Source organism: Molothrus ater, chromosome 9 (assembly GCF_012460135.2).
Source record: "Molothrus ater isolate BHLD 08-10-18 breed brown headed cowbird chromosome 9, BPBGC_Mater_1.1, whole genome shotgun sequence".
In the NCBI taxonomy this organism is placed as follows: Eukaryota; Metazoa; Chordata; class Aves; order Passeriformes; family Icteridae; genus Molothrus; species Molothrus ater.
The window spans coordinates 7,208,053-7,218,490 of NC_050486.2; the positions used below are offsets into that span (position 1 = coordinate 7,208,053).

The 10,438-nt window shown below is 42.9% G+C and overlaps 1 protein-coding gene across 1 annotated transcript in view; it reads left to right on the top strand.

Annotated features, from left to right (window-relative positions):
* NIBAN1 (niban apoptosis regulator 1) overlaps positions 1–10,438 on the top strand; it is a 55,398-nt gene that overhangs the window by 40,154 nt on the left and 4,806 nt on the right. Inside the window, exons 6-13 of the mRNA XM_036388217.2 lie at positions 2,154–2,269; positions 4,567–4,671; positions 4,766–4,928; positions 5,717–5,904; positions 6,150–6,311; positions 8,327–8,437; positions 8,979–9,086; positions 9,970–10,081. Of these exons, the coding sequence (XP_036244110.1) occupies positions 2,154–2,269; positions 4,567–4,671; positions 4,766–4,928; positions 5,717–5,904; positions 6,150–6,311; positions 8,327–8,437; positions 8,979–9,086; positions 9,970–10,081 (1,065 nt within the window). The remainder of the gene's footprint in view (positions 1–2,153; positions 2,270–4,566; positions 4,672–4,765; positions 4,929–5,716; positions 5,905–6,149; positions 6,312–8,326; positions 8,438–8,978; positions 9,087–9,969; positions 10,082–10,438) is intronic.

The following is a 10,438-nucleotide window of genomic DNA, read 5'->3' on the forward strand; positions in this document are numbered from 1 at the left end:
TAAATTAAGCAATTGCAGCAGCCTTGAAGGATAAAGCTTTCTTTCTGCTTGGAGTTGTTTTTGTAGTAAGACTGCCGTGATTGTGTTTGTGTCCTGTGTTTACTGGCATAGGAAGGAATGTGGGATTGGGATTTTATGGCACTTGCAGTTTAATGTTTTTCCCATGAGCTATTCAGATGAATCACTCTTGGATTTTTAGCACCTTCCTTCCCACTGCAGTAAAGGCTTGGGGACAGTCAGAACAGAGAGAGAATACTCCCTTGAGCATGGATTTAAAACTTGGTGATCTTAGAGGGCAGACTCCTGTCAGCACTGGTGCATCACCATCTCAGCAGCTCCAAGATCCAGCCTCTTGGATGGTCTCTTGTCCCTTTGGGTTAGGAGGGAGCACAGCTGTGAAGGAGGAAAACATGTGAGTCATGATTGGAGGGCTGTGAGAGCTGCAGTTTTCCCTCCCTGCAGCCAAACCAGGCCCTCTTCTCATCAAATTCTTTTCAGTTTTATTTTGGGAGGACAGAAGTTTTTGAATGCAATGTTTCCACCTCAGTTGCTCAGGTGGAGCACTCCCTTCTTTCATTAAAACTGTGGTCAGAGGATGTTCTCTCAGCACTGAACAGCCTGACTTACAACTAATGCTGGTTTGTGACTTGCCATGACAAATGCTATAAATCCTGGAGGCAGCAGTGAAGGTAGGGTTGGGATTTTACCTGGCTGATTTTTTTTTTTTTTCTTTTTTTTTTTTTTTTTTTTTTTTTTTTTTTGTTTGTTTGATCATTGTATGAGCTTGGAGAATTTTTTGTTATGTCTCTGGATCTCCAAATATCTGCAGATGAAGAACAGTATCAAGAGAGTGGCACTAAGAGAGTGTTTATTGCCCCTCAGTGTGTTTAGCAAACCTTCCTGCAGTCATTGCAGCCAGGTGAAACTTTGAAAAGGCAAATTTTGACATTTGGGCTCTGAGCAGCTCTGAAACCATGCAGTTTTCAAGCAGTTTTCAAGCTTCAAGAATAAACCCCTGATGAAGTTAATTGTAGGTTTCTGTAGCTTTTGTTTTTGTTGAGTGCATGGAGGAGATGTTTCAGACATTACTGTGGTGTTAATCCTCCATGTTTCCCATAATTTCTCTAATCCCTGCATTGCCCTTGGCATTTATGCAAGGCTCCTGTAAAGCTTCTCTCTCAAGCAGTTTCATGAACAAGCCCAATGTGTTGCTTGACAAGCAAGGCTTGAGGACTTCCTCCTGACTCTTCTCATCACAATTATTTGTATGTATCAGTACCTTCTAAAGCAGCATAATTCCCTTTGAGAGAATCAACATTCTTGTTCTTCCCTCCTTTGTTCTCAGAGTGCACAACAGGACTTCAGCTGCTCAAGGCTGCAGATGATAATCTTGGAGAGGGGACAATAAGCCTTTGTGGCTTTGTTTTCCCACAAGAAAGTAATCCTGACTCTCTGATAGTGAAGACACAGCACTTCAGTCACTGAAGTGTTTGGGGATGGTTTTCTCACTCAGGTTTGCCAAGCAGCCACTCTGCTTCATGTCTCAAGGCCAAGATGTCCTCAGGCCACCACACTGTTCTCAGGAAGAGCTCCCATCTGGCAGAAGTGGCCTTGCACAATAGCCAGATATTCCAGAGCTCTGGTTGAACATTCCTGAAATATTTAGGGAAATCAGCATGATCTTGTCAGGAGTTTTTGTTCTTAACTGGTACAAGCATGGTGCTTTCTTTGTTGATGTCTGTTTTGTTGTATATCCATGAAAAACCATCTTGATCCTCAGTTTCTTAACAAAACAAAAAGTTATTGGGGAGTGTTAACTTGGGATTTAGCAATTTATCCAATGAGCTGCCTGTCATTATTGTAAACTAAAGAGGAAGAATTCCCAACTGTTGGCCCTGCCACATACTGTCAGTGTCTTCCTATGTGCCACCTTACATTGCTCACAGGTGTAAAAGCAAGGAATGAGCTTTCCTATGTTATTGCACTTCTAAATCTTAGTGAACGCCCAGGGTCTCCAGGCATCCAGGCTTAGTAAGTTATTTAAAAATATTACTGCTAGGTGCATGTGGAGTGGGAAATGGCTCAGAAAAGGATGGTTATTTTTCAAGATTATTTCTGGGTAAATCCTTTATGTTACTTTTTCTTTTCTCCAGACTTTCTCAAACAGACCACGTATGAAGTGGAGGCGTTCTTAGAGGCCATTCAGTTCTTCCGGCAGGAGAAAGGCCACTATGGCACGTGGGAGATGATAACTGGCAATGAAAAAGAGGTAAAAGAATATATTCCTGATGGGGTTTTGGCTTTGGGTATTGCAGCTCTCAGGATAGTGAAGATTATAAATTCTCTTAGCAAAAAGGGCATCTTAAAAAAGAGAATTTCGTAGATAGAAATACCTGAGATTTTAAGACATCTCTTACTCATATGTGACAATTCTTTTTTAATAAAAACTTCTAAAACAGAGTCTTGTAGAGTAACAGTTACACTAAAACACCAAAAATCTGTGTACTTCTGTTCTGCAGAAAAGAAATTCTAAGGCCAGAGTCTAGGCCCATGCTTGGGCACCTGGCTTTGGAGCACTCACAGTAGCTGAGATTACCCCACAACCCCACTGGCATCACTCCACGTGGCTTTTAGGGCTTTATTTACACCCTGATTCATAGGGGTTTTTTCCAAACACTGAACACTCAGCAGCAAATGTTTACTTATTTACTTTAGTGCCAACTCCTGGCTGTTTTCCTTGATGAAATCTGGCTTCCCTTTGGAAAAACGGAAAAAACCTTAAGGAGAGTGGTTTGTTTTAAGGAAGCAGATTATTGTTTTAGAAGAAGCCTACCTTTGAAATGCTGAGAAATGTGGAATCTGGAGAAAAATCTATAAACAGTGTCTTTCCCACTGCCATCATGTCAGTGATTGAAGTTCCCTGCTAACATCTGATAATAAATTCTTACTTTAAGGAGTTACATGAGGGGTTTTCTGTTCTCCCCTCCTTCTTCATGTTATGGGGCTATTATAGTGCTAGTTTCATTTCATGTTTTATTTTTCCTATTGCTTGCCAACATCTTACTCATAGCCCATATGTCTCAAGAGAGCTGTAATCAGAAGACATCCAGCCTAGTTCCACTATTATCTTCTTAGCAATAATTCATTCTGTAAGTATAGTGTGTTCTCATGGCCTGCTTGGACCAAACATAATAATTATTTTAGGAAAATATCCAAGCTAAGTGAGTGGTTTGGAGCAAGCAGGCTGAAATTTGTTGCTGTGAAGGGCCCTGAAGAATGCCAAGAAATGTATTTGCTGACACTTATTTGTGGTGGCTGAGTCCCCACAGTGTCAGTGCACACTGGGGCTGCAGCATGGCTGGAGTGGGAGCACGAGCCCAGGCACCTGAAGGAAGATCCACCAATGTCTTAAAAATGTTCCCAGAGAACTCAAGATTCTTCACAATATAAAATTGTGGAATCACAGAATATCCTGAGCTGGAAGGGACTCACAGGGACCATTCAGTCCAGCCCCTGGCCCTGCACAGACACCCCAACAATCCCACCCTGTGCATCCCTGGGAGCTTTGTCCAAACCCTCGTGGAGCTCTGGCAGCCTTGGGGCTGTGCCCATGCCCTGGGGAGCCTGGGCAGTGCCAGCACCCTCTGGGGAAGAACCTTTCCCTGACAGCCAACCTAACCCTCCCCTGACACAGCTTCATGCCTTTCCCTTGGCTCTTAAATCCATCTGATCTGTTGTCACATTTATTATTTGTGATAGTTTGGATTGTTCATGAGATCTTTTTTAAGAGAGCCATTAGTTTAGGACCTGAATTAGTGAATTGCTTTTGACAGACATTTCAGTCAGCAGTGCTGAATATGAAGTGCTGCTGTGGCATTATCTTTAAGTACATAAATGAAACTCCAATAAATGTGTATTGTATATCAGAGGTATATTACAGCAGGTATTGAGTGTTGTATTTCCATAGGGGCTGTTTATGCCCTGTTTTACACTGGGCTGCAGTCAGAGTTCTTTACTTGTGCTGCTCTAGTTCCTGCCAGTTCCCTCTGCTGGTGTTGGTGCATGCCTCAGATCCCTCTGGCAGCTGTAATACATGAGGTGCAGTGTCTGGGAGCACAGACATGAGTGAAAAAAGCCCTGAAAATGGATGAAAATGGAAAGTTGAAGGGTGTTTTTGCACTCTGTATTGGCTCAGGCAGCAGCTGGGTACAGCAGGGATGTGATCCTGAATGTAGACTGTGCTGGGCTGTTGGTGCAGCTTTCTCAGGCCAGAGACAGTGTCCTTAAATAAAAATGTGGAGAGGGAGGCCTAGACTCCCAAAATCAGATGTATATTAAGTCTTGCATATTTATTTGGTGCATTTGAGTGGGACAGGTAAGGAAGGAGTTGCAGTTCAAATCTAGGCAGAGAGAGTGCAAAGCCTCTGTGGGTAATTCCTGGCAGCTGGGAGGGAGGGACAGCAGAGCCACTGCCTGCACACATCACTCTGTGCTGCAGTGCTCGGCCTTCAGGTAGAGAACAGGGTGTGAACATGTTTCATTTCATTTCACCTCCTGACCACACAGATCCTGAGCAACCTGGTGATGGAGGAACTGCTGCCTAACCTGCAGACAATGATCCTGCCTAAAATGAAGGGAAAGAGGAATGACAGGAAACGGGCCTGGTTTGGGGTAAGGACTGACACTTGCAGAGTACCTGTTGCTCATGGCAGCTCTCTGTGGGTGCTGATTCTGATCTCTGCTTTTCAATTTGATTTGGGTCCAGATTGTAGAGGAAACCTATGGCTTAGTCCAGCAGCAGGTGGCAGAAGGATTAAGCACCTTGAAAGAAGAATGTAGAGAATTTGCAAAAACTCTTGAAGGGACCATTCGTTCAGACATGGATCAGATTCTGAACTCCAAGAACTTCTTAGCTGGAAAAATCAAAGGTTAGTGGAGGAACAGCTGTGCTTTGGAGCAATTCTCCAGTGTTTCCCATTGTGTTGCTCAAATTACCAGATGTGCTTGTTTTGAAATCCTTGTGTGTTTTGAGAAATCCAACTGGAGACATCAATTTTCAGAACACAAACGAGGCTCTGCCTTTGGTGGGAACTGATACCTGTGGCCACTGTGTCTGTGAAAATATCAGGTCTTCTCGAATTGGAGCTGACAGGTTTTGAGTATCCTGATCAGACTTGTTCCTTCTGCTTTCATTTTTACTTGCACAGTCTTAGGTAGTGAAGATACAGGTCACATGAGCATAATTAAAAGACCTGATCTCTAGGAATGCACCACAACACCAGGTTCTGCTTATGTAACAAGTCCATGGGCTTTCAAAGAATATTTAAACCAAAGGGTTTCTTAGGTGGCTCTTATTTAATGTGAAGTAATAATAATTTTATTATGAATATAAAAAGGAACATAAAGAGCAGGCAAAATGTTGTTGGTGTTGCTTAAGCTGGCAAATAAATAAATAAATAGCTGGTAATGATACTCAGAGCTGCCCTTTCCTCCACCCTCACAGTGCCCCCATTTGCAGTGTTTGCTTAGGTGAGGCTTGGGACAAGAGTTTTCATTGTCACTCATAAAGCTGTGAACTCCTTTCACACCCTCATCACCTCAGTGGAGGTGTGACTCTAGGGAAAAATTAAAAAAATTGAATTTACTGTAAAGAGATAAGTTCCAATTACTTCTTTCACTGTCTCTAAATGCAATTTTGTCCTGTGTGACCCTCCAGCCAGTGTTTCTGAGCCTGCCCAGAAGTGCTGCACAGAGAATATCCAGCCATTCCTCACCTCCATCCTGGAGGAGCTCATGGGCCCCGTCAGCTCCGGATTCATGGAAGTGCGCACGCTTTTTGACAAGGAAGTGAATGAAATCATCCAGGACTTCCAGAAGACCAATGACATGACCAGGCTAAAGGAGGTAAGACAAAACAGAGCTGGAGCCTTTATATCAGCACAGGGATGTTCTGGGCTAGGCCTTGGCTGGTAGCAGGATTTGCTTTCCCAGGTGGAAGCACATGAGCACCTGGTTTTGTCATTTAAAAGTCTTGTGGTATTTGTGCAACTGGAGTGCACATACCAGAATTTGGGTTAAAGCCAAATTGTTACATTCTCTATTAAAAATTCACCTCTGGTTGCTTTCTTTCAACCTGCATGGGAATGCAGAATGTGGATCAGCTCATGACCCTGCCCTTCAACTCGGTGAAAATGGAGCCCTGCTATCTAAAAGTGAACCTGCTCCAGGAGCTCCTGCAGGACCTCAAGAATCGCTTCAAGGTCTATCACATTGATTTTGTGATTCAGAGGACACAGAACTTCATGCAAGAGGTACTGTAAGATCCAGTTTTTCCTCCTAGGAGAACAGGTTAGGTTTGTCCTGCTAATCTGCTTCAAAGTAATCTTGATAAGAGCCTGTGAAAGAGCCTCAGAGTGTCTCTCAGGCAAGGTACAAGTAACAAATCTTGAGAAAACCAGCTAGAAGCTGCTTGACACTTATATTTGTGAGACTCTCTGTGTGTGAGTTGTTCTGCAAGGCATGAAAATTTTGCATGGATCATCTGTTCCCCTGAACTTTCAGGTTCTGAGTTCCCAGTGTCTCAGCACCCAAGAAAGTTGTGTGTGTAACTAGGGAAGTGGCTAAAATTCACCTGATTCCCTTTCTAAAGGCTTGGTTTATCAGGGAGGGTGAACACTATTCAATGTGTTTTACCAAAATGGAATGTCTCCTCTTTGGTAGTTGATTTTCTCACTATATATAAAGTAAAGCAGTTAATGTTACAAACTCAGAGACAGATGTTTCAGGATGTAGGTGCTTTATGCAGCCTCACTTTTCAGGGGACTGGTGGAGGTGACAATATCATTCCAGATGAAAACTGAACTCCACCTCTTTGTCCCCTCTTGTGTGTGTTGGTACAGGCTATATATAACTCTGCTTTGCCTGGATTCCTCCTGGGTGCCTGGCCAGAAGTGTCTGAGGAGCTGGCCAGCAGGCTGATTCCAGTTGCCAGATCACAAGGCAGATTTGGCCTTGGAGCTCTAAATTGAACCCTGTGATTTTAATCTGTATTTGGGAAATTTACTAATCTGCTCAGTAATCTTGTGAAATGGAGCTAGTCCAGATCTATGGAGTGGAAGTTATGAATATGGAAAACAAGTGTCTAGGACAGTGCTGGGATAGGGTTTTCCTAAAAGCAGCTCTTCTTAGTACAGCCAAGACCAGCAGCCAAGGAATTACTCAGAAATAAAATTCTGATTTCATGTCTGGGTCTTTCAGGGGGGACCATTCCAAAATGCTGCCAAATAAAGTCTCTTTCACTGAGTGAAGACCATGACTCAAGACAAAGAAGTAGACAGAAAATAAATCCCATATAAACCAAGAGGTCGCTTTTTTCTGAACAGAACATGAGACAAAATTAACAAGAAATAAGTTAAATTATAACAGGAGTTGTCCTAAACATGCTGTTATTGCATCTTCCTCTTTAAGAGGCTGGTATTTTCCTCATAAAAATATTGTGGAGTTTCCCTTTTTTGTCTATGGACGCTTATTTCATAAATAAGTGAAATCAGACATGTCTGTGTTAGTGTAGTATTTGGCTAAAATGTACCTCGGGTGGAGGGTGGAGCAGGATTCCTTGCCTTGGGAGCCTGGCATCCTCTAGTGGCCAATTTCAGGAAATCTGGGAGCACGGTGCTCAACTGGCTGAAGGAATGGCCCCCCTGCATATCTCCCACTACTTCTCCAATAAGAAAACGTTAAAATTTGAATGGGAACAGCTACAGAATAGGCAAAGCCTCATTAAATAGACTCAAATACCACTTGCAGAACTGTTTGTCTGAAATATCTTCAGAGTAGGGGCGTAATATTCTTAATGATAAGCTGAAAATATGGTAAATGCCAGCTTGGCATAATTCTGTGAGAAATGATTGCACTCTATGATTTTTGCTGATTATTTATTTGTATTATGATGAAAGCTACCGAAAATGATGTGCAGTATGATTAAATACTGTTTATTAATGATTAATGATAGAAGTCAATGGGAGTCTTCTTATTAGGGATAATGAGTTTTGACTGTGGTCTGTATACACAGATAATCAATTCTACATTTTGACTCTGCCACCATCAGTTTGGGTGGGGACATGAGATCAAATCTGTACAAGAAAGCTGGGACAGCATGATAATGATACCACAGCTTTAATTTTATTTATTTATTGCAGCATTTCAGTGCTCTTTAGAGCACCTTCTCAGAAACACAATTTAAATTAACAGTTGCACATATCATGTTTGCAGGAATTTGATGTTACCGGCCTTTAACAGGTTTTTTTTTTTTTATTACTATTTTTAGCTGATGGAAAATGCAGTTTATACGTTTGAGCAGTTGTTCTCTCCAAACTGCCAGGCAGACTCAGCCAAAGTTGCAACAACCATTGAAAAAGTCAAGCTGAGAGTGCTGAAGGTAAATGTCATGTAGCACATTTGCAGGCTGCCTTTCTGGAAACAGAATATATTTTATATGAATGTACCTCAGTATTTGAAAGAGGATAAGCTGAAAATATTGATTTGATGGGCAAAGCTGCCCATTTGGGGGATAAAACTTAGTTCTGGGCAGACACTTATAGAAGTATTTGCATGTGCAGTCCCTTTAATTGTAGGTAAATCAGATTATTAATATGGTGTGGATCTGGATAAATAATATTTAATTAACGTTATAATTAGCCTGCCACTGGGATTTGTTACTCTCAGAAAGGGCAGTACTGAAATAGCTGGGGAGGGCAATCAGGGACTGTTTCTAGCCCAAGAATTAAAAGAAGCAAAAGAGATCCCAGAACAGTAGATTTTAGAGTGATTTTGTAGAAGCTGGACTAACCTGCATGGCCATCCCAACCCTGTGCACCTGTGATGCAGCAGCTACAGGCTGGCAGGAAGCAGTTCCCTGTGGGAGTGGTGAATAACCCCAGGCACGTGTGGGCTTGTTTCTCTCTGGTGTGTTTTGGCAGCAATATGACTACGACAGCAGCACCATCCGCAAGAAGATATTCCAGGAGGCACTGGTGCAGATTACCTTGCCCACAATGCAGAAGACACTGGCTTCAACATGCAAACCAGTAGGTGTCTGGGACTAAAAACCTCAAAAACCAATAATGGAAGGCAGGGGAGGAACAGCACCTTAGCAGTAATTCCTTACAACTGTCAGGCTGTTTGCTCTCAGAGGACTGTGCAGATTTCCTGCCTGCTCAGTGCTTAGATGTGCCACTTCATGGGTTGGGTAGGTGTGGAGCACAGGGACAAGCATTTTATCACCTGGTATATGCATGCAGACACCTCATGTCTCTGTCACAGAGGAAGCAGTGGTGGAGCAAACCTCCACAAGCCCTTCCTGTTTGGTTTCTCACCAGCCTTTTGTATTTGTGCCTCTGCAGAAATGAGCAGCCAGCTCTAGAAGCCAAAGTGTGGCACAGCTGACAGGCCCCGCCAAGTCCTGACCTTTTACTTGAAAACCTCCAGGTGATTTATGTAGGTGCCTCTTCTAGAAATGGGCAGAGGTCACTTAATTTACTTTTTTATAGACCACCAAGCAGCTGCTTGATGACACCTGATTCAGTTAGACTGATGGGTATAAATCAGTGAGCTCAAAGTGTTACACACCTATTAGAAAAACAAAACCAAACCCCGCATCTCCCATGCACCATGGATTTGCCTCCTTGGACAAACAAGTTGTGAGGCATTTCCTCAGCAGCTGTTTGTATCAGCAGGCAGTGATCTGCAGTGCTTTTAACTGTGGTTGTACTGCAGGAACACTGTTTGGTCAGTACATAATTGATTGTGGACACACGTAGCTCATGGAGTCATAGTTCAAACAGTGCACCCCAGGAGCAGTCACGGGGTGTGGCAAGACCTGCTCCATGGCATCTCTGAGCTGTTTGGTTGCAGTAGGACTCAAAATCCCTCAGTTTTCTCCATCTGTTCCTTTCTTCCCTACCTACACAGGAGCTGCAGAGATATGAGCAGTACATTTTTGCTGATTACACAAGTGTGATCCAAGTAGAGAACGTGTATGAAGAGATTTTACATCAGACACTGCTTGAAGAGGCCCTGAAAGGTGAGAACATTTCTGAGGTGACAGGGATAACATTGCAGCCTGTGGTCCATGAGCTGTTCCTTCAGAACTTCTTAGAGCCCTCACCTGGCTGCTCTTGTCCCACTTTCTCCAACACTGGTGGTTATGTCCCTACAGTGTTTTTTCATTTGGCTCACTGAAAATGTGTTGCAAGCCCTAAAATCTGAGTTATGGGGTAGCTTTACTAAATCCATGGAACTCAAGAGTGATGGCTTGGCACAAGCCTTTTTCTAACAAAATGTAATGATGGCAACTTCACTTGATCTCGATTCCCTAGGCCAAGGAGGGGGATTCTGTCCTTATTTGTGCAGATTTGGTGATGACTAAATGGCAAGACTA